This window comes from Rhinatrema bivittatum, chromosome 3 (genome assembly GCF_901001135.1).
Source record: "Rhinatrema bivittatum chromosome 3, aRhiBiv1.1, whole genome shotgun sequence".
NCBI lineage: Eukaryota > Metazoa > Chordata > Amphibia > Gymnophiona > Rhinatrematidae > Rhinatrema > Rhinatrema bivittatum.
In genome coordinates, this window is record NC_042617.1 from 1,634,569 (window position 1) to 1,658,573 (window position 24,005).

At 45.6% G+C, this 24,005-nt stretch overlaps 1 protein-coding gene across 2 annotated transcripts in view; it reads left to right on the top strand.

Annotated features, from left to right (window-relative positions):
• Positions 1 to 15,893, top strand: part of RRP36 (ribosomal RNA processing 36) — a 74,089-nt gene extending 58,196 nt beyond the window's left edge. For both annotated transcript variants that reach the window (XM_029592788.1, XM_029592787.1), the window contains exons 7-8: positions 9,225 to 9,342; positions 9,760 to 15,893. In XM_029592788.1, the coding sequence (XP_029448648.1) occupies positions 9,225 to 9,342; positions 9,760 to 9,899 (258 nt within the window). In that variant the 3' untranslated portion in view covers positions 9,900 to 15,893. The remainder of the gene's footprint in view (positions 1 to 9,224; positions 9,343 to 9,759) is intronic.
• Positions 15,894 to 24,005: the final 8,112 nt, after the last annotated feature.

Sequence of the window (24,005 nt, forward strand, 5' to 3'; positions counted from 1 at the left end):
TGCAAAGGATGAATTATAGAATCGGAAAGTCCTAAATAAAGAGCGTTGCAGTAGTCTAGACCAGAGAAGATTAGAGATTGTAGAATAGTTCGAAAATCCTGATAAAAGAGAAGAGGACGGAGACGTTTTAAGAGTTGTAATTTATAGAAAGATTTTTTTGTTAAGGAAGAAATATGTTGTTTCATGGATAGGTCTGAGTTTATGATGACTCCTAGGTTTGTAGTGTATTGTGTAGTAGGGATAGATGTTCCGTTTATAGACCAATGTGAAGGTGGACCAATAGAAGTCTCTGAGATAGAGGTTAAATGAACTATTTCAGTCTTGGATGGATTCAGTTTTAAGCGATTATGGGAGAGCCAGGAATTAATAGTGGATAAGTAAAGAGAAACCATATTTAGAGTATTAGACCAAGATGTTTTGTAGGGGACTAGGAATTGTATGTCATCTGCATAGATTTTAAATTGTAGATCGAGTGAGGAGAGAATGTGACAAAGAGGTAAAAGATAAATATTGAACAGTATAGGTGATAGTGATGAACCTTGGGGAACACCAGATGAAATTGTGTAAGCATTAGAGGAGTGATGATTAATGTTAACTTGCTGAGGACGGTCTGTAAGAAAGGATATGAACCAATTTAGAACTGTACCTGTTATACCAATGGATTTAAGACCAGAGATGAGTATGTGATGATCAACGGTATCAAAGGCCGCTGAGATATCTAAGAAAACAGCAATGTAGTCAGTGTAAGAATCAAAAGCGCGGAATAGGGTATCAAAGGAAGCTAGAAGGAGAGTTTCAGTTGAGTGACCTTTTCTGAATCCATGTTGATTAATGTGGAGAATGTTATTGTCTGATAGGAATTCAGATAGCTGACATAAAACTGCAGATTCTATTAATTTGGCTAAAGAGGTAAGTGATGCAATGGGTCTGTAGTTATTGAGATCGGTTACTTCTTTTGTTTTGGATTTCATGATTGGTAGAATAGAGGTCTTTTTTAAGTTATTTGGAAATTGTCCTGTCTCTAAAGATTGATTGACTAAAGAACACAAAAAGGTACATGCATGTATACTGAGAGCTTTGAAGAAGGTACCTGAACAAGGATTTTCAGGAGAGTTTGAGGGCTTTTGTTTCTTTATTATAGTTAGTATGGTGTCTTCGGTTATGGATGTAAATTCGGACCATTGGTCATTACTGTCTTTATTGATAATGGTAGGATAAGGTAGTTGAGAGAATTCTTTAGAGATATTTGTTCTTTTGTTTTGAAATGAGTGGCAATTTTATTGCAAAAGGTATCGTCATATTCGGTGAAATTGTCACACTGAGAGGTAGTCAGTTGTTTTACGATGTTAAATAGTATGTTTGGGTTACCATTAGCTTTGGAGATTTTATTAGCATAGTAGTGTTTCTTAGCTTTGTCTATTTCTCTATTGTAACGGCGTAAGGCGCAGTGGTAAGCATTTTTTGTTTCAATGGTTTGTTTGTATCGCCATTTACGTTCAAGTTTTCTAAGAGATGTTTTGTATGAGTGTAAAGTTTTTGTGTACCATGGGGAATTTGATTTCTTTTTGTTATTGGTCTGGTGGATTTGTTTAAATGGGGCAATAGTATCCAGTGTAGATGAAATAATACGGTTCCATTTTTCTACTGAGTCTTCTATAGTTTCTGAGATAGTATTAGGTAAAACGGGAGAAAGTGTTTCGATAAAAGTATCTACGTTGATATATTTTCTTTTGGAAAACTTTATATGTTTTTTGGATCCTTGTGTATTATGAGCTATGTTAATGGAGAATTGAATTTTGTGATGATCAGACCAAGGTATAGGAGATATTGTAATTTCGTCCCTAATAGGAGTGGTAAAAAGTGGGTTGAAAAATACTAGATCCAGTATTTGACCTTTAGTGTGAGTTGGAGTCTTTATGAGTTGTTCCCAGCCAAGACCGGACATAGAGTCCATGAATGAGTTTGTAAGTGTTGAGGGGGTAGTAATATGTACATTAAAGTCGCCTAATAAAATGGTTTTATTGAGATCTATGGGTAGTGTTGCAACAGTTTCTAGGAAGCTCGAAAGTTCTATATTCAGACATCCAGGGGGGGCAGTAAATAATACCAATATTTAATAAAGTAGTGGTGATTAGTAGTATTTCATCATCCTCTATTAGTAGTATTTCATCATCCTCTTGCATAAGGCCTTTCTGGCTAGAAAGGATGCAGTAAGGAAGCAGCCCAGCGAGCGACAGCAGCGATGTCCTTCCAAGAGACTGAGGGAGGTTCTGGCAGCGTGCTCAGACGACTAGGTCTGGGGCATGATACGGGAACAGAGGCTGATCCAAATTGTACAAATCCCTTGGACAAGATCCTTCTGCAAGAGCCCCTAGAGGGGGTGATCCCAGTGGGGTGGATCCAGATGCTGATCCGGATGCAGACTAGGATGACCCTGATCCGGATGAAATGCTGGTGGCAGAGGGAGATGACCCGAAATTTGTTCACTTGTTTAGGAAAGAGGAGCTGCTTCCCTTGAGTCCTCAGGTTTTGGAGGAATTTGGCATCAAGATTGCTCAAGAGGAGTCAGACAATGAGGGGCTAAATTCAGTCCTGGATGGACTGTGCGGGGTCCTCCTAATGCCTTTCCATTGTCTAAGAAGATTCAAAAATTGGTTAACTGGGAATGGGATTCCCCGGAGGCAGGCCATAAGGTTAGCAGGGCAATGGCAAAGCTGTATCCTTTGGAAGAGATCTTAGACCTATTGAAGCTGCCATATATGCATATGAGGGCCATGCACGAACAAAACAAAGTTTAAGAAGCCGGGAAGCACGCGCATACATACTTGTGTACGCGTCAAGATGAAGGAAGCAGGAAAGGGATGGGGAATGGCCATTCCAGGGTGGGGCCAAGACGTATGCGCGTAACCCCTGAATGTTGCAAGGCTGACCATGGCAACGCGTGCCAAGTTACACAAATAACTTTACTACTGGTCCTGATGAGGTGCAAGTCTGGAGATTTTGGGCCAGAGTGGTCCTGATCACTAGCGGGGGGGGGGGGGAAGAGTGTAGCACCTGGACTGGATGGTATACACCCTAGGGTTCTGAAGGAACTAAAAAATGAAATTTCAGACCTATTAGTAAAAATTTGTAACTTATCATTATAATCATCCATTGTACCCGAAGACTGGAGGATAGCTAATGTAACCTCAATATTTAAAAAGGGCTCCAGGGACGATCCGGGTAAGAACATAAGAAAATGCCATACTGGGTCAGACCAAGGGTCCATCAAGCCCAGCATCCTGTTTCCAACAGTGGCCAATCCAGGTCATAAGAACCTGGCAATTACCCAAAAACTAAGTCTATTCCATGTTACCATTGCTAATGGCAGTGGCTATTCTCTAAGTGAACTTAATAGCAGGTAATGGACTTCTCCTCCAAGAACTTATCCAATCCTTTTTTAAACACCGCTATACTAACTGCACTAACCACATCCTCAGGCAACAAATTCCAGAGTTTAATTGTGCGTTGAGTAAAAAAGAACTTTCTCTGATTAGTTTTAAATGTGCCCCATGGTAACTTCATGGAGTGCCCCCTAGTCTTTCTACTATCCGAAAGAGTAAATAACCGATTCACATCTACCCGTTCTAGACCTCTCATGATTTTAAACACCTCTATCATATCCCCCCTCAGTCGTCTCTTCTCCAAGCTGAAAAGTCCTAACCTCTTTTGTCTTTCCTCATAGGGGAGCTGTTCCATTCCCCTTATCATTTTGTTTGCCCTTCTCTGTACCTTCTCCATCGCAATTATATCTTTTTTGAGATGCGGTGACCAGAATTGTACACCGTATTCAAGGTGCGGTCTCACCATGGAGCGATAGAGGCATTATGACATTTTCCGTTTTATTCACCATTCCCTTTCTAATAATTCCCAACATTCTGTTTGCTTTTTTGACTGCCGCAGCACACTGAACCGACGATTTCAATGTGTTATCCACTATGACGCCTAATTCTTTCTTGGATTGTAGCACCTAATATGGAACCCAACATCGTGTAATTATAGCATGGGTTATTTTTCCCTATATGCATCACCTTGCACTTATCCACATTAAATTTCATCTGCCATTTGGATGCCCAATTTTCCAGTCTCACAAGGTCTTCCTGCAATTTATCACAATCTGCTTGTGATTTAACTACTCTGAACAATTTTGTGTCATCTGCAAATTTGATTCTCACTCGTCGTATTTCTTACCAGATCATTTATAAATATATTGAAAAGTAAGGGTCCCAATACAGATCCCTGAGGCACTCCACTGTCCACTCCCTTCCACTGAGAAAATTGTCCATTTAATCCTACTCTGTTTCCTGTCTTTTAGCCAATTTGCAATCCACTAAAGGACATCGCCACCTATCCCATGTCTTTTTACTTTTCCTAGAAGCCTCTCATGAGGAACTTTGTCAAACGTCATACTACATCTACCGGTTCACCTTTATCCACGTGTTTATTAACTCCTTCAAAAAAGTGAAGCAGATTTGTGAGGCAAGACTTGCCCTGGGTAAAGCCATGCTGAGTTTGTTCCATTAAACCATGTCTTTCTATATTTTCTGTGATTTTGATGTTTAGAACACTTTCCACTATTTTTTCCCAGCACTGAAGTCAAGCTAACCGGTCTGTAGTTTCCTGATTGCCCCTGGAGCCCTTTTTAAATATTGGGGTTACATTTGCTATCCTCCAGTCTTCAGGTACAATGGATGATTTTAATGATAGGTTACAAATGTTTACTAATAGGTCTGAAATTTCATTTTTTAGTTCCTTCAGAACTCTGGGATGTATACCATCCAGTCCAGGTGATTTACTACTCTTCAGTTTGTCAATCAGGCCTACCACATTTTCTAGGTTCACCGTGATTTGATTCAGTCCATCTGAATCATTACCCATGAAAACCTTCTCCATTACGGGTACCTCCCCAACATCCTCTTCAGTAAACACCGAAGCAAAGAAATCATTTAATCTTTCCGTGATGGCCTTATCTTCTCTAAGTGCCCCTTTAACCCCTCGATCATCTAACAGTCCAACTGACTCCCTCACAGGCTTTCTGCTTCAGATATATTTTAAAAAGTTTTTGCCTCTACAGCCAACTTCCATGAAGTTAGCATGGGGCACATTTATAACTAATCGGAGAAAGTTCTTTTTTACTCAACGCGCAATTAAACTCTGGAATTTGTTGCCAGAGGATGTGGTTAGTACAGTTAGTATAGCGGTGTTTAAAAAAGGATTGGATAGGTTCTTGGAGGAGAAGTCCATTACCTGCTATTAAGTTCACTTAGAGAATAGCCACTGCCATTAGCAATGGTTACATGGAATAGACTTAGTTTTTGGGTACTTGCCAGGTTCTTATGGCCTGGATTGGCCACTGTTGGAAACAGAATGCTGGGCTTGATGAACCCTTGGTCTGACCCAGAGTCAGACCAAGGGTCCATCAAGTTCTTATGTTCTTATGGCATACATTTGTAAAGACCTGGAGGTGTCAACTGGTCTTTGGGCCCAGGTGGCATCTTTGATCGAGTGTGTCACTTGGTCTCTACACAGTGGGTGCCTGGCACAGAGCTGTTTGTGAATGTGAGTTTTGCAGACTCTTGTCCAGTGTAGGGAAACTTAGGTACATCCCATGTATCTGGCCTGATCTGGATAAAGGAATGAAAAATTAGTTCTCATCTGCTAATTTTCTTTGCTCAAGTCCCACAGACCAGTCCAGAATCCAGTCCTTGGATTCTGCAGACCGCTCTTCTGGTTGTGGATGTGTGTATATGTTTGTTTGTTTATTTATTTATTTAGAGCTTTTCTATACCGGCATTCATGATACAGTCCCACCATGCTGGTTTACAGGTAACAGGGGGTGTGATAACTTTGAACAATTAAGAAGTGGAGAGAAGCAAAAACGTTACAATAAAACAGGGGAAGCTGGAACTGGGGGAAGAAGAAGAGAAGCAGGAGTAATTTAACCATAAGAAGAGGAATAATTATTTACATAGTGCTGAAAGGTATCTTAAAGGTTGTTGCGGTCAGTCTGTTAGGACAGTAAGGTTAGTCAGTTGGGTTCGGGAAAGGCTTGTCTAAACAACCATGTCTTAAGCCTTTTTCTGAATGTTAGTAAGCATAGTTCCTGGCTGAGGTCAGTGGGAATGGCATTCCATATAGATGGTCCTGCTGTAGAGAAGGCCCGTTCTCTGAATGCTAGATGGTGTGTAGCTTTAGTTTGGGGGACATGTAGAGATCCTCTGTAGGCTTCTCTGATGGGTCTTGATGAAGAGTGTAGTCTGAGCGGGATTAGAAGGCTAAGAGGGGCCTGGGAATAGATGGTTTTATGGATGATGGTAATGGACTTGTGGAGGATTCTGAAGTGTATTGGTAGCCAGTGTAAATTTTTGAGAATGGGAGAGATGTGGTCTCTTCTTCTGGTGTTTGTCAGAATTCTGGCAGCCGCGTTTTGGAGCATCTGAAGAGGTTTGAAGAAGGGAGACCTAGCAAGATAGAGTTGCAGTAGTCTATCTTGGAGAATATTACGGCTTAGAGGACTGTTCTGAAGTCTGGAAAGTGAAGGAGTGGTTTAATTCTTTTTAGTACCTGCAGTTTATAGAAGCCGTCCTTGGTAGTGCGGTGGTTGAATGTTTTTAAATTCAAGGGGTTGTCGATTAAAACTCCTAGGTCTCTTGCTTGGGTGACAAAAATGTTAGATGGTGCACTTTGTGTGGTATTACTGTTTTCCGGGGAGATGAGGAGGAGTTCAGTCTTCGCTGAATTTAGAATCAGGTTTAAACTAGAGAGGAGAAGGTTGATCTCTCGTCGGCAGATTTCCCAGTGCTCGAGTGTTTTAGTAATGGATTCTTTAATGGGGATCAATATTTGCACGTCGTCGGCATAAAGGAAATGTTTTAGTTGAAGGTTAGTTAACAGCTGGCATAGAGGAAGTAGGTAATTGTTGAAGAGAGTGGGGGAAAGGGAGGAACCTTGAGGAACTCCTAGTGAGGAATTGCAGCGAGGGGATTCTTTATTGTTGATTCTGACCTTGTAGAATATATATGTGTATAGTTACAAGCAATTGGGCAATCAAAAATTACCAAAAGAGTGTTCAGTCATATACACTGTAAATACATTGATCAAAATATGAACATTATTATTGATACATGACAAAACCATAAATATCTTTAACAAGCTATTAATCAAATTACTATTTTTGTTCAAAATGTTTTTATTTTTTTATATTATTTCTAATATACCGCCTTCACATAAAATAATGTAACTAAATATGAATCCTATGACATGTTTTATACATATTTTTAATAGCACACAACTAACTTTTACTAAAACAGTTCATGGACACTATCCAGTGTCTTTTTTGACTAAAGAGGCAAGCAGACAGCAGATCTAGTAAGATTCATAGACATCCAAGAGCTGAGTGGGGTAAATAATGACCAACTGAAGAGAAATCATCAACCAATTTTTCTTTTCCTTCCTCTGAGTATCAAACCCTCAAGACGACTCCCTTGAATTTTCTTTCATCTTATCAGAGCAGCAAGTCATCAACCCAACCCAACTGTGTTCTAGTTGATTATCCTTCTGAATTTGGATCCTCCCAGAAGAAGGGTTTTCATCAAATCTCCAGCTCAAGGGAGTTAGGGTGGTGGTTTGTTTTGTTAGCTTTGTTACAGATTTATTGAAAGACTGCAGGTGGCACAGTTACTTAAGTACCAAGAGTGCAATGAAGCTTTTATTCTGTCTCCATCTGCTGGCAGGTGAGAGAAACCCATGTCCTAGATTGGTCTGAGGGACTCAAGGAAAAAAAATTAGTAAATAAGAACCAATTTTTCCTTTTGTGAGGCAGGGGTGTGAGCCTGGTGGATATGATGGATATAATCTGTTTTTATAGAAATGTATAGGGGATTGTATTAGTGTGAGGTGCCAGACATGTATGGGAAAGGCCCCATGTGTGTGTGAAAGTATGATCAGAAGTTAGTACTGACAAGATATGGTATAAGTATATTCTTAAAATGGTAAATGAGGAAGTGAAAAAAGAGACATTGGGTACAAGGTCAGTATATAGCTTGTTAGGGAGTATTGAATATGTTTTGCTAAGAAAAGATAACACAGAGATCCAGTGGGGGATGTTAGGTAGCCTCCCCCGCCCTCCCTTCATAGCCCACAACTTTCCCTTCCCTCCCCCTTTATTAGAGGTAGCTTGGAATAATTTGCAGCTCCCCCCCTCCTTTGCTACACAGCCCTCCCTTTTTTTCTAACTTGAAGTTTGCAAGCTTCAAGGTCATGCAAGATACTGAGCACAAAATGTTGATATGACTTAATTAAAAGCATAGGATCACTACTTACTTAAAGCCAGCTAGCATATTGAGAGTTAAATCTTAACCGTGACCTGCTGAATCAGTCAAGCATAGCAAACACCTAGCAATTGCCCAGGATTAGTATAAAGTGGACATAGGTTTTGCACGTTTAGCTTGTGGGACAGACCCATTCTTTTGACAGTAGGGATTATCTGAGACATGATAAATATGCTGATTTCTGCTTCTTATTGTGGAGTGTTTTACAGAATGTGTTAGATTTAGAGAAAATGTAAGAACTAGTAGTCATCACATGTGAGAGAGAACGTCTGGACCATAGAGCAATTAGAAGCGGTGGACAAAGACAGGAAGTCCACAATTTTCATACGCAGTAAGTTTTCCTTAGCAGTAGCTTGGCACTATTTCAGGAAGGTTAGAGAAAGATATCCGGTCTGAGTATGTGTAGTCCAAAAAGGATATAACCCCAGTATATGGTAGACTCTGAGTTCTTGCTATGAGCTACAGAGACTAGCACAACAAGCTTGGCAGAAACCCAGAATTCCCTGCGCAGTCCGACCGTCCCAAAGAGATCCGTGTGGTTACCAACGACTGATAAGTTTTGGAAGGCACTTTTTCAGGAAAGTGGTAACTTGTGTGTGTAATTATTCCCTATTAGTTGGGGGATTAAGATATTTATCTTGCTCATTGTGCTGATATAAGGGGTATATATATATTCTGTTTTGTTATTTTGTCTCATGGGTTCTCGTAAGCACCTGTTTTGTACATAAATTATACAGAAACTATAGCTTTACATTGTTTCACATAAGACATGGTCAGAGTTGTAGTTTTCTTAGTTTGTCTGTGTGATGCAGAACCCACTACAGGAATCTTTCTAAGTCTGGTTTGCTTTATCAGGTACAGCAGGAAGCATCTGGAAGAAGTCAGCAGAAATGGCGAGCACAACAGCTGGTCTTGAAACGTCAGCAGAGGGACCTGGCAAAAGCGGGTAGAAAGCCATTCTACCTGAAGAAATGTAAGTCCTGACCTATTGGGATGATGGTGTTCAGTCTCCAGAGCCCACCTTTCCCAACAGAGTCTGCAGCAGTTGATTGAGTTAATGAAGCCCATAAAAGGCCATGGCAGGAAGGGTTGGGTTGTGCAGGGGGAGGGACAGGAGATGTTTTAATGAGGGTGAGCTATTTTCGACTTAATCTGGAAGTGGACATAGCCTCCCCTGCCCCATACTGCTATTCTCCTAAGGAGGTGGTTATTTGAGGGCAGGACTGTATGTGAGAGTGGCAATAGGGTTTTAGGATGTACAGGGGTGGGGAGTCCTGAGAGCCAGGAGGTACAGTAAGGGGCTGTTTGGGGGTAGAGCAATGAGGGAAAAGCATTTGGATGTTTGCACGATGTGAGGATGAGAAACCAGTCCTGTTTTTGTGTTCCACAGCGGAGAAGAGGAAGCTGGAACTGGCTGAGAAATACGAGTTGCTGAAGAAAAGTGGCAAGCTGCAGAGCTTCCTGAGCAAGAAGCGGAAGAGGAATGCCAGCAAGGACCAACGCAAGATGCCATTCAGCAAGAACTGCTGATCAGGATGATCTCCCTCTCCAGCCTTCCCTGGTTGTGTCCGGTACCTCTCGCACCATGAGACAGAGTCTGTTAGGAGAGGTTGCTCCCTGCATCAGATACTGGGCCAGACTGTCTGGGCTTTCTCTTACTGACTGAAGCTTTGAAAGGAGACCTTCTCTACACGTGCACTGACTTATTCATGTAGGAGCCAGAGATTTTCCTAATGTATTGCTGAGAAAACAGTCCTATTAGCGATATGTTGTCTCCTCGCTGCCTGTGCCACCGGGAACCTGCATGGCAAGGCCCCCCCTAGGGCTGTGCAGGCTGGCATTCATTGCATGGCAAGGCCCCCCCTAGGGCTGTGCAGGCTGGCATTCATTGCATGGCAAGGCCCCCCCTAGGGCTGTGCAGGCTGGCATTCATTGCCCTAGGGCCATTACCCTGCTGGAGAGAATAGCAGTGGAGATGGGAAAAGATTGTTACTACTTGCTATTGCACAGCCTGGGCATGTTTGCTAATCTGCCACATTGTGGTGTCTCAACAGGGCAGGCACATCCAGCATGGGAGAGAAGCAACTGCTACGCCCTCCCCCCCCCCCCCCCCCCCCCCCCCCCTTCAATACCAAATTTCTGGTGCCTGTTTCTTCTTGCTTCTAGGCCAGTCTAGCCCCTTGCTGGCATGAGCCTTCATTGATAGCTACCTGGAGAGAGGAACAGGAGGTTCCCCCATGTTTAACTTCCTCTTGTATAACCACAGTCCTTAGCAGCTGCCTCTGCACATCCTGAACAAGAAAGGTGCTGATTCTAGTCCAGTTCTGGGAGCCACCTCAACATGCAGGCGACAGGCAGGAAACAGGAGTGAAAAACAAGATTATAGAAAAGGTTGCTGTAGCAGTCACTGCAACACACGAATGGGGTGGAGTTGAGTCAAAATTTTGCAGCACATTTTTAAATGTAAAAGAATGATTAAATAATTTATTAGAACATTTTTGGCAGATATTTTTTCTCAGTGCTGAACTGCATCTAGGAGAGTAGTGAGAGTTCTCAATGACTAGCAAACAGGAGCGTTGGTGCTTACCAAAAAATGTTTTACTGTATTAATGAAACAAAATAAAGGTAAAAATCCTCATTCCCTGTACTAAAAAAAAAGGCATGGTGAGAGGAGGAAGAATGTTTCCAAAGGCTGATTTCATGAATGTACACTACTCATACCTACTGTATTTAATGTGCATGATTTGATTTTATGTATGTTTTATTATTCACCATCTAGAATTTTAGTGCAGTTTATATATATATTTTTTTTTTTTTAAATTTAAAGAAAAACATACAATTAAACACAAGCCTGCAGGGAGCATTATAATGTAGGAATAAAATTGGAATAAAGCAATAGTTAAATAATCATTTACTGTAGAAGCTACCATAATTGGCCACTTCTGTCCTGTCTCGCGGGGAAGAGCAGGAGGCTGGACAGTGTGATGCGGGGACTGCATCAGCGGCGCGCGGGGAAGAGCAGGAGGCTGGACGGTGTGATGCGTGGACTGCATCAGCGACGCGCGGGAAAGAGCAGGAGGCTGGACCGTGTGATGCGGGGACTGCATCAGCGACGCGCGGGAAAGAGCAGGAGGCTGGACCGTGTGATGCGGGGACTGCATCAGCGGCGCGCGGGGAAGAGCAGGAGGCTGGACGGTGTGATGCGGGGACTGCATCAGCGGCGCGCGGGGAAGAGCAGGAGGCTGGACGGTGTGATGCGGGGACTGCATCAGCGGCGCGCGGGGAAGAGCAGGAGGCTGGACGGTGTGATGCGGGGACTGCATCAGCGGCGCGCGGGGAAGAGCAGGAGGCTGGACATTGTGATGCGGGGACTGCATCAGCGGCGGTTCCCACCAGCTTCCACAGCAGGAATGTTACGTTTGCAGCAAAGGGATAGAGAGCTGGAGCCACCTTCCCTAAATCCCACGCTGCAAGACTTTTTCAGTGTCACAGAAGCTGCTGCTGGGGGTGGTTATAAAGGCACAGAGCTGCCTTCCACTATTTTTAGAAGTAGAGGTCTTCCTCGACCGCAAAAGGGTAGCTATGACTGCGTCTGAATATCTCTTATCCTTTAGCTGTCACCTCTCAAAAGCCAGGCCACTAGACAAAAGCGATCTGCCTCTTTCAAACAAACGGGTCCCTAATGCAGAAGGTTTGGGAGGTCCTGAAACCTCAGGGGGCCATCTACTGTTAGGTTGACTAGATCTGCAAACCATGGATGTCTCGGCCATTCCGGGGCCACCAGGATCACCTCTGTCGGATGAGCCTCTATGTGCTGTAGAACCTTGCCTATCAGAGGCCAGGGCGGAAACACATACAGCAGGATGTTCGTTGCCCAGGAAAGAACCAGGGCATCCACACCTTTTGCCCCTGGCTCCCGATGTCGTCTGAAGAATCGTGGGACTTTGGAGTTCCAAAATGTTGCCATCAGGTCCACGCTCGTTGTGGACCACCTGTCGCATATGAGATGGAATGCCTCTTCGGATAGCTCCCACTCCCTTGGATCGAGACGGTTGCAACTGAGGAAATCCACTTGAATGTTGTTGACTCCCACAATGTGGGAGGTCGCAATCCTCACGAGATGTTGTTCCTCCCAGGCTATCAGCAGCTGAGCTTCGAGTGCCACCGGCTGGCTTTTGGTTCCTCCTTGGTGGTTGATGTAAGCCACCGAAGTCGCATTGTTGGATAGAACTCTGACTGACTTCCCCCGCAGACACTGCAGTAGAGCTTGCAATGCTAATCTCTCCACTCTGGTCTCCAAACAATTTATCGACCATCGGGATTCCTTCACTGACCATTGCCCCTGCACTGATCTGTCCTGACAAACTGCTCCCCAACCGGAAAGGCTGGCGTCCGTAGAGACCACCGTCCAAGTGGGAACTTCCAGGGTCACCCCCCTGGCATAAATTGTATGAGAGGAGCCACCAGTCGAAACTGGAATGTGCAGAGTCTGTAAGAGGAAGAAGGAGATGAAATTGTTCGGATACCGGGTTCCAATGGGATAGCAGTGCTGACTGAAGAGGTCTCATATGAGCAAAGGCCCTTGGGACTAGCTCCAAGGTGGAAGCCATCAAATCGAGGACTCTCAAATAATCCCAGACTCTTGGAGGACACTTGCCCAACAAATCCCAAACTTGCCTTTTCAGTTTTGTTATTCGCTTCTCGGTCAGGAAGACCTTCCCCAGCTGCGTGTCGAATAGGGCTCCCAGGAACTCCAGGGACTGGGAGGGAACTAGATGGCTCTTGGCTAGGTTGACCACCCAACCTAGTTACTGCAACAGATGAAGAACTCTATGTACCGTTGAGTGACAGAGACCCTCTGATTTCACCCGAATCAGCCAATCGTCTAGATACGGATGAACAAAGAATCCTTCCTTCCGGAGTTACGCCGCCACCACAACCATTATCTTGGTAAAGGTCCAGGACGCCGTGGCAAGCCCGAATGGCATAGCGCAGAACTGAAAATGGTCTCCCAGAATGGAAAACCTCAGGAATTTCTGATGGTCGGCTCTGATCCCGATATGCAAATATGCTTCGGTTAGATCCAGGGATGCTAGGAATTCTCTTCTGTGCACAGACGCCACGACCGCCGTCAGGGTCTCCATGTGATACCTTGGAACTCGAAGTCAGCAATTGAACCTTTTTAAGTCCAGAATGGGCTGGAACTTGCCTTCTTTCTTGGGCACCAAAAAGTAGATGGAATTACGGCCCCTCCACTGCTCCGTCGGAGGCACTGGTACTATGGCCCTGAGATCGCATATGGGTATAGTGTCTTGCACCGCCCGAAGCTTCTGTGCGTGAAGGACGAGAAAGCGGTCATGAAGGCACCTCGCAAAATCTAAAGCGTAGCCTTGTCTTATCACATTGAGGACCCACTGGTCCGACGTGAGTTTGGCCCACTCCTCGTAAAACAGACAACCTGCCTCCTACAACGGGAACCGAGGAGTGGACCGGTCTCATTTCATTGGGAAGATTTTGTTCCTCCCACAGCCTACCGAAACAATGTCCCCCGAAAGGACTGGGACCAGGATTGTTGCCTACTCGAGCCTTGTCTGCACGACGAGCTCGATGACCTGGAAGAGCGGAACCTCTGAGACCCCCAGAACCGAGACCGAGGAGGAAAGTAAATCCTCATCTTGGGTCTATCCTCAGGCAGGCTATGAACCTTGTTCTTCCCCAATGATTGAATCATGTCTTCCAAATCTTTACCGAACAGCAGTTTGCCTTTGATAGGCAGAGAGCCCAGCTGAGCTTTGGAGGAGACATCTGCAGATCAATTTCTCAGCTAAAGTAGTCTACGAGCCAACACCGCTGAAGTCATGGACCTGGCTGAAGTGCAGAGCAGATCATACAGAGCATCTGCACTGTAAGCTACCGTGGCTTCCAAGTGCCCTGCTTGCACATCCTCCTCCTCTGACAGCGACGTGTTATTCTGTAGGAGTTGCACCCAGCGAAGTCCTGCCTGCATAGCGAAACTGCTGCATATGGCAGCCCGAACTCCCAGCGCGGAGACCTAAAAAATCTTCTTGAGCTGGATTTTGAGCTTACGATCCTGAAGATCCCTGAAAGCTGTTGCCCCTGTCACCAGGATGGTGGTCTTCTTAGTGACCTCAGACACTGTCGCATCCACCTTGGGGACCCAAAGATCCAGGGCTTCGTCTGGTAAAGGATACAGCTTATCCATCGCTTTACTGACTTTTAGACCCAAGTCTGGGGTGTCCTATTCACGAAACAAAGTCCATAACTGAAATATGGAACGGGAAGGACAGGGACGGACCACGAAGATCCACCATGACAGAATCAGTAGCTCCCATCCGGGAGTCTTGTGGAGGGGCATCAATGCCCAATTCCTCCAACACCGCGGGGATAATTGGACCTAACTCATCCCTCTGGAACAGATGAACCACCTTGGGATCATCCCCTTCAAGAATTGGGAAGCCATGACTGGTAGAATGGGCCTGGTCCTCCTCCTGGTCCATTCCCGGTAGAGGCTTGTCCCCTGGATCTCCAGCCTCAATATTGGAAGCCTCTGAGGAGGAAATGTCCAGCGGCTGGGGTGTCACGGACCACAGGGGGTGCTTTTTTCTTGTAGCCCCCTCCTCCGGGGCTCTGGACCAAATAGGACTTTTGTCCCCTTGAACTGAACCATTCCTCTTGGTGGCTCACTTGCTTTAAAAGCTTTGTGCAGTAACATAAAAAAGTCAAAGGAGGAGGATGAAGAGGAGTCCGAAGCCCCCTCAGGGCTCTCCTCTACCGTGACTATAGCCTCATCACTAGGTCTGCCCTCCTTGGAGGCCGCTTGCTGTGGAGATAAAGGTGGTGGGGATGTCCCCCTCCCCCGCTGCGGCCCGCGCTGCCGCGTTAATTGTTTCCAAAATGGCGTTGGAATGGATCCACTGAAGAGAGTTGCGGCCACCCGAGCCTCCCAGGATCTCGGCGTGACTTAAAAACGCCTTCCCTGGTGGCTTCAGATGTGCTCTCCCCCCGGGAAAGCAGGGGGAGCATAAGCCATCACGGGAGACTCGCGCATGTGCGTCCCCGCAGGCTCGACAGGCTGCACCACTCGGCATCGTCAGGCAACAGCACTATTAAAAACCCCCAAAAAGGAAAAAAAAATTCAGCTTCCGACCTCTGACTACCCCACAGGAGAAAATGGAGGCTCACTTGCACAATAATAGGAAACCGGCCGAAGCACCATTCCAACACTTTTTTTTTTTTCCCAGTCAAACCTGACAGAAGCTCTGTGCAGGTCCTGCAGCTCCTGGGGTGAGTGATCTGGGCTCCCCGAACTCCAGATGTCTCAACTACCAAGGGGGATGGTTCCCTCAGGACCTGTCAACCCCCTGGGTTCCTCCTTTATTTTTTTTTAAAGGGCTCTAACTGCCTAATCTAACTTCCTAAACCTGTTTTGGTTTTGTTTTTTTAAACTAATCCCTAATTTTCTTTACAGTCTGTAGGCTTTGCATCTCCACTATCTGCTGGAGACAGAGAAATACTGACAGACTGTAGGTGGCACTTGAGGGTATAGGGCAGAGTCAGTCAAAACTTCTCTGTCTCCATCTGCTGGTGGGGAGGCAAAACCCAGGAGTCTGGACTGATCCGGGTACATACAGTTAGACTTGAGAAAGCCAGCGGTTATCTCTAGACAAAAGACACCCCACTGGATGGTGAATTGAGGAAATGGCAATTACATGACTGGTAATGGAATGGATTTCAGCCACAGAAGGCAACTCTAGAATTGCGCAATTTTCCAAACTAAGAGTTAGGAATCAATTTCCCAGACAGAATCTCCCAATGTAAAATGAGTGCCCCCACATAAGGTGATTGGGTCAGATGGGATACATCCAAGGATCTTGAGAGAACTTAGAGAAGTCCTACCAGCTCTGCTGGTTGACCTTTGCAATGCTACTATAGTTAGGAGTAGTTCTGGAAGACTGGAGAGGGGCGGATGATCCTATTCATAAAAGTGGAAGTAAGCAGGAGGCTGGGAACTACAGTTAGTCTGACCTCAGTGGTGAGCAAACTAATGGAATCACCGCTGAAACAGACGATATTGCAGTTTTTGGCTTGAAGAAATAGGTCTACAAGACAAAACAATCAAATGGTTCAGATCATATCTAAATAACAGAACTTTTCAAGTTCAAATTAAAAACACACTATCCGACAAGATTACCTTGAAAACAGGAGTCCCACAAGGGTCAGCACTATCCGCTACGTTGTTTAACATATATCTTCTGCCACTATGCCATCTCCTCGCTGGACTTGGAATCATACACTACATCTACGCTGATGACATCCAGTCAATTCTACCAATTGATGAAACTATTGAAAAAACAATAGGTCTAGCCATGATGTATCTAGAAATAATAAAACAACTTCTAAACCAAATGGAGCTAATAATCAACATTGATAAAACCGAATTTATGCACTTAGAAAGGAAAAGCATGAATATTACACAAACTCCAATATTTCTCAATAACAACCAACAAATTGACTTAGCAAAGAAAGTTCGCAATCTCGGAGTAATAATTGACAATGAACTAAACCTCAAACACGTATCAATAAAGGTTAAGGAAGGATATGCTAAACTCATGATACTAAGAAAACTGAAACCATTACTATCCTTACCAAACTTCCGTACTGTACTTCAATCTCTGATTTTCGCCAGCACAGACTATTGTAATGCTTTGCTACTAGGCCTACCCAACACTACAGTAAGACCTCTACAGATTTTACAAAATGCTGCAGCGAGAATTCTCACTGGAAAAAAACAAAAGAGATCACATAACAGATTCACTCGCCACCCTACATTGGCTTCCCATAGAACAAAGAATACAGTTCAAAGCCCTGTGCCTAATACACAAACTCATCCACGACGATAAAGCAGAATGGCTGAAGACAGCACTTAGAGTACATGTCCCACACAGAAATCTAAGGTCAGCAAACAGAGCACTCCTTCCCATTCCTTCTGTGAAAACCGCAAGACTTACCCAAGTGAGGGAGCGAGCGCTGTCTCTAGCCGGTCCCATATTATGGAACTCCATGCCCCTGGCCCTTAGACTCCAGAGCAATCATAAACTTTTCAAAACACAGCTCAAAACCTGGCTTTACATACAAGCCTTCAAGAAAGAAAACTGATGCAGGCAATTAAGCAAAGATATGCGGCATAAAGCACCGAATGCCTAATTTAACGCTCCTTACTGAATTAGTTCAACCTTTTTAACTGTAGGTAACCTTCAGGACACATTGGGGTAGATTTTCAAAGGGGTATGCGCGTACCCCCCGAAAACCTACCCCAAACCCCCCCTGCGCGCGCCGAGCCTATTTTGCATAGGCTCGGCAGTGCGCACAAGCCCCGGGACGCGCGTAAGTCCCAGGACTTGCATGGAGGGGCTTGTCGGGGGGCATGTCGGGGGCGTGTCACGAGTGACGCGGTGTTTTGGGGGCGGCACCGCAGGGCGTGGTTTCGGCCCGGGGGCATGGCCGGGGCCCCCGGACCGGAACATGGAGCGCGGCAGCCAGCCCGGCGTGCGCAAAGTTACGCAGGCGTAACTTTGCCGACAAAGGTAGGGGGGGGTTTAGATAGGGCCGGGGGGGTGGGTTAGGTAGGGGAAGAGAAGGGAAGGTGTGGGGGGGTGGAAGGAAAGTTCCCTCCGAGGCCGCTCCGATTTCGGAGCGGCCTCGGAGGGAACGGAGGCAGGCTGCGTGGCTCGGCACGCGCAGGCTGCCGATTTTGGGCAGCCTTGCGCGCGCCGACCCCGGATTTTAATGGATACGCGCAGCTACGCACGTATCTATTAAAATCCCGCGTACTCTTGTTCGCGCCTGGTGCGCGAACAAAAGTACGCGTGTGCTCAGATTTATAAAATCTGCCCCAGCGCTTTGAAACACTCAATCCCCCAAATAAATGCCTTTTTGTTACCGAATACTAATGGCACCACCTATGTAACGTACGACCCATATTTTTTTGATATAGGTGCCCTATTGTAAACCGTTATGATGGTGAATAACTTAATGACGGTATATAAAAACTCTAAAATAAATAAATGATCCAAGGCAGCAGGGTTTTACCAGAGATAAAGCTTGTCAGAAGAAACTGATCAATGTATTTGATTGGGTGACCAGAGAGTTGGATCAAGGGAGATCGCTAGACATGGTGTATTTTAAAATTATAAGTCAACTCCTTGCACAGATGAAATTAGTACTAAATATGGATAAATCTGTTTTTATGGTTTTAGATAGAAAAAATTTTAACCTGGGAAAAAAGATAACACTTGATGATCAAACCAGTTTTAATTTAACAGATATAACCAGGAACTTAGGATTAATCATTGATTATGAATTAAATTTTAGGGCACACGTATCTACAAAAGTCAAAGAAGGTTTTAATAAATTGAGGCTATTGAAACGTCTTAAACCTTTGCTTTCATTAAACAATTTTAGGTATGTTTTACAAACACTAGTGTTTACAGGACTGGACTATTGTAATTCAACCATGCTGGGACTTCCTAAATCTACTCTGAGGCCTCTTTAGGTAATACAGAATGTCGCAGCAAGGCTGCTAACCAACACGAAGAAAAGGGATCATATTACTCCAGTATTGAAATCTTTACACTGGTTGCCATTAGAGTACAGAATTAAACATAAAGCATTGTGTATGATTCATAAGATTATATATGAAGACAAAAATAAATGGCTGAACTCTACCATCAAGCTGCATGTGCCTCAACGAGATCTCAGATCTTCCAATAAAAGATTGTTAACGATACCAAATATAAAATCAGCGCACCTGAGTGAGGTTAGAGAAAGGGCAATTTCGGTCGCAGGACTGAAACTCTGGAACAATTTGCCACCAGATTTGCGAATGCAGGATGATTTAAAACGATTTAAGAAAGACTTGAAAACATGGTGCTTTCAACAAGCCTATGGATCTGAGACTTAAAATACCACTGAAAGTGGGAATCCACATGCTATTTCTTATCTATTTATTTCTTAACTATTTTAATCTTATTTTAGTTTTTAGTTTACTAAATTTAATTTTAATTAATTATTCTTATTGTTTTATCTATTTTATTGTATTTTCTGCTTCCTACTTGTTTTTTAGTTATATTGTACACCGTAAAGATAGAATCATGTGTTCTGACTCACGGTATATAAGAAGTGCATAAATAAATAAATAAATAAATGGTGTACTTGGATTTCAGTAAGGCCTCTGTGGTTCAGCACAGGAGACTTATAAATAAATTGCAAAATTGAGCACACTTGGTATGGAACCTAGAGTGACTGTCTGGGAAAACTGGCTGAGTGACAAAGGGGCTGATGGAAATTTTATCATAATGATATGGTGGATCAACTTGGGGGCACTTTATGTTAGGGATGGTATAGAATTCAACAGAATAACAATCCTGCATGAGACTAAATACACAGTAGAATCCTTATGTATGAGAAAGAGTATAGTGGTAGGGTAGTACTACCGTCCACTTGGCCAAAATGAATGGACAGACGATGAAATGCTAACAGATTATGAGAGCTAACAAATTTTGCTGCATAGTAATAACAGGAGATTTCAATTACCCAAATATTGACTGGGTAAATGTCACATCAGGACATACTAGGGAGGTAAAGTTTCTAGAAGAAATAAATGACTGCTACATGGAGTAGTTGGTCCAGGAATTGATGAGAAGAGGAGCTATTTTAGACCTAATTCTTAGTGGAAATCAGATTTGGTGATCATAGTGCAATCAAATTTTACTTAATGACTGGGAGGACATTTTAAAAAAAAGCTACAGCTCTAACATTAAACTTTTAAAAGGGAGACTTTGATAAAATGAGTAAAATAGAAAAAAATGAAAGTTGCAGCTACAATGGTTAAGAGTTTACATCAGGCGTGGTCATTATTTAAAAATTAACTTAGTGTGGAGTAACTATCACCCAAGAGAGCACTTAGCAGGGAGAAGAGTGTGAAACCAGTCAATAATTCTGTTCCAAGTAGAACAAAGTAAAGGAAAATTAGTTTCTTACCTGATAATTTTCGTTCCTGTAGTACCAAGGATCAGTCCAGGACACCTGGGTTGTGACTCCGCACCAGTAGATGGAGACAGACTAAAACTTGTGGGCTGAGCCATATATGCCCCTGTGCCAGTCACAGCCCCTCAGTCATACGTAATGTCAAAGTAGAAAATACCAGAAGGCAACCATAGCTAACCATACAAAAACTTGCAATGTAAACGGAAAAATTCCAATACCCCTACAGGAACCAGACTCCCCAACCGGGAGAGCGACTAAACAAGGGGTCAGCGTACGGCAAACGACAATGAGCGGACTCTCCGTTACTTAAGCGTACCTCTGCGGGCGGGATCCTGGACTGATCCTTGGTATTACAGGAATGAAAATTATCAGGTAAGAAACTAATTTTCCTTTCCCTGTACGTACCAGGATCAGTCCAGGACACCTGGGATGTACCAGAGCAAACTTACCGAGGGTGGGAAGCAGAGAGTCCCGCTCGGAGTACCCTCTCTCCAAAGCTCCCAGCTTCAGTAGCCTGAACATCCAACCGGTAATGTTTAATGAAGGTATGCAACGACTTCCAGGTAACCGTCCTGTCAAACCCTAGAGGCGACACCTGAGAAGATTCCGCCCAAGACGCCGCATGAGACCGCGTCGAATGAGCCCGAAGCCCCACCAGCGGTGATTTGCCCCGCACAATGTACGCGGAACCAATGGCCTCCTTGAGCCACCGGGTGATGGTCGTGCGGGACGCCGCAGAACTTTACTTGGGACCCGACGTCAATACAAACAGATGATTCGTCACCTGAAAGGAATTAGTGACCTCTAGATAGCAAAGAAGAGATCTCTGCACATCCAGAATTCTCAATTCCCCCGAGTTCAGGTCCGAAGAGTTTCCAACCGTGAAAGCAGGAAGCCCGACCGATTGATTCAAATGAAAAACCGACACGACTTTAGGCAGGAAGGAAGGAACAGTCCGCAAGGAAACCCCCGAATCGGAAATGTGCAAGAAAAGCTCCCTACAGGATAGGGCCTGCAATTCCGAAACACGGCGAGCCGACGCAATCGCCACCAGGCATACGGTCTTCAACGTGAGATCCTTAACCGTTGACCGCTTGAAGGGCTCAAAAGAAAGAACCCAATTGAGGTTTCAGGACGGACCGGGATGACGCAATGGGGAACGGAAGTGCTGTGCCCCCCGAAGTAAATGGGAAATATCCGGAAGCAGGGCCAGGGGGGGGACCCCTGAACCGTACCACGCAAGCAACCAAGCGCCGCCACCTGTACACGCAGGGAACTGCATGCCAACCCCTTGGCGGGACCAGCCTGGAGAAAGCTTGGATCTCGGAGATGGAGGCGGAAGAGGGGACCACACCACGCTGCAGACCCCAGGTCTCAAAAATCACCCAGACTCGGATATACGCCAGAGACGTAGACTGCCTCCTAGATCTCAACAGCATGGACACCACCGCATCTGAGTAACCTTTGCTGTACATGCCGCGAGACAGGAGTGATCCGCATCCTCCAAACAGACGGGACCCTGGCGAAGAAGCCCCGCGAACCCCTGGAGACGAAGGGGGGCGACCACCGACAACTGAATGAGATCGGCAAACCACGGCCGAGGTGGCCACTCCGGCGCCACTAGGATCACTTTGGACGGGCACAGCACTATGCGCCGCAGGGTCTTTCCCATCACCGTAACACGTCCGTCGGCCAGGGAAGAGCCAAAGCGTCGACGCCCTCTGCCCTTCTCCCCCGGCGTCGGCTGCAGATGAGAAGGAAGGCGTCCGCCGCCAGTTCCCACTCCCCTGGATCCAGGTGATGACGACTGAGAGAATCCGCCTGGACTTTGTCGACTCCGGCAATGTGAGATGCTGCGATATTGCCGAGAAGTTGCTCCGCCCAGCCTAACAAGAGCTGCGCTTCCTCCGCTACCACTAGCCACGGCGGTTACTACCCCAAACCAAATGTGCCTGATACTTCACTTTCGATGCATATCCAGCATAGCTCTCTGCTTCAACGGCAGGGGAGAAGAAAAAAACTGATACCTCACGCATATCCAGCATAGCTCCCTGCTTCAACGGCAGGGGAGAAGATAAACAACCAATAAGGGCTGTATAACATAATCTGGGTAAAAACAAATAAGCATGGGTGTAGCTTGCTTATTGCGGCGGTTACTACTCCTACTACCTCTAACTAATCAAGCTAGATATTTCACTTGGATGCAGCTCCTCCACCGCTCTCTACATTAATGGCGGGGGTGGAAGGGAATTAGAACCAAGAGCTAAGAGAAACAGATAAGTATGGGAGAAGAAATGAGGGAAGCTTGCTGGGCAGACTGGATGGGCCATTTGGTCTTCTTCTGCCGTCATTTCTATGTTTCTATGTTTCTATAAGTGGACTCCGTGCCACGCCCTGACGGTTGATGTAGGCTACGGTGGTCGCGTTGTCCGACAATATCCGCACCGCCTTTCCCCGTATCATCGGCAGGAAGGACTGCAGTGCCAGGCGAGCCGCTCTGGTCTCTAGCCGATTGATGGGCCACTGCGCTTGCGTCGTGGACCACTAGGCAAACCGCGCCCCAACCGGAGAGGCTGGCGTCCGTGGTCACTACCGTCCAGGTGGGAACCAACAGGGACACCCCACAAGACAGGTGTTCCAACACTAGCCACCATAGTAGGCTGTCCCTCGCCGGATCCGGAAGCGGCAGCGGAAGGTGGATTTCCCCTGACACCGGCTTCCAACGGGATAGCCAGGAAGATCGAAATGGACGTAGGTGAGCGAGCGCCCAGGGGACCAACGCGAGCGTTGACGCCATAGACCCCAGAACCATCAGGTAGACGCAAACCAACGGTAGCCGAAGAGACAATAACCACTTAAACTGAGACAGCAGCTTGCGCACGCGCTCTCCGGACAGGGACACTCGGCCCTGTTTCGCATCGAAGACGGCTCCCAGGTATTCCAAGGACTGGGTGGGAACAAGATGACTCTTGAAAAAGTGGACGACCCAGCCCAGAGACTGCAGCAGCTGGAGGCCTCTGTCCACAGCCAACCGACACTGACTCTCGGACTTGGCCCGGATCAACCAGTCGTTCAGGTAAAGGCGTACCAAAAAGCCCTCTCGCCAAAGCTGAGCTGCCACCACGACCATCACCTTTGTGACCGTACGAGGAGCCGTCGCCAGTCCGAAGGGGAGCGCCCGAAACTGATAATGTCTTCCCAGGATGCAGAACCTGAGAAACCTCTGAAAAGATGGCTGGACCCCCCCATGGAGGAACGCTTCCGTGAGATCTAGCGAGGCCAGGTAAGAGCCGGGCCGCACCGAGGCAAGTACTGAACGAATTGGCTCCATTTTGAAGCGGGGAACCCGAAGGCACCTGTTCACCGCTTTCAGGTCCCAGATTGGTCTGGATGTGCCGTCTTCCTTCGGAACGATGAAGTAAAGCAAGTAACGTCTCGTGCCTTGTTGATCTGGAGGCACGGGAGAAATGGCCCCCAAGTTTTGCAACCATCCGAGGGTCCCGAGCACGGCCGCTCTCTTCTCTGGATGCTTGCAGGGCAACCCCAGGAACTTGTCTGACGGTATTCGAG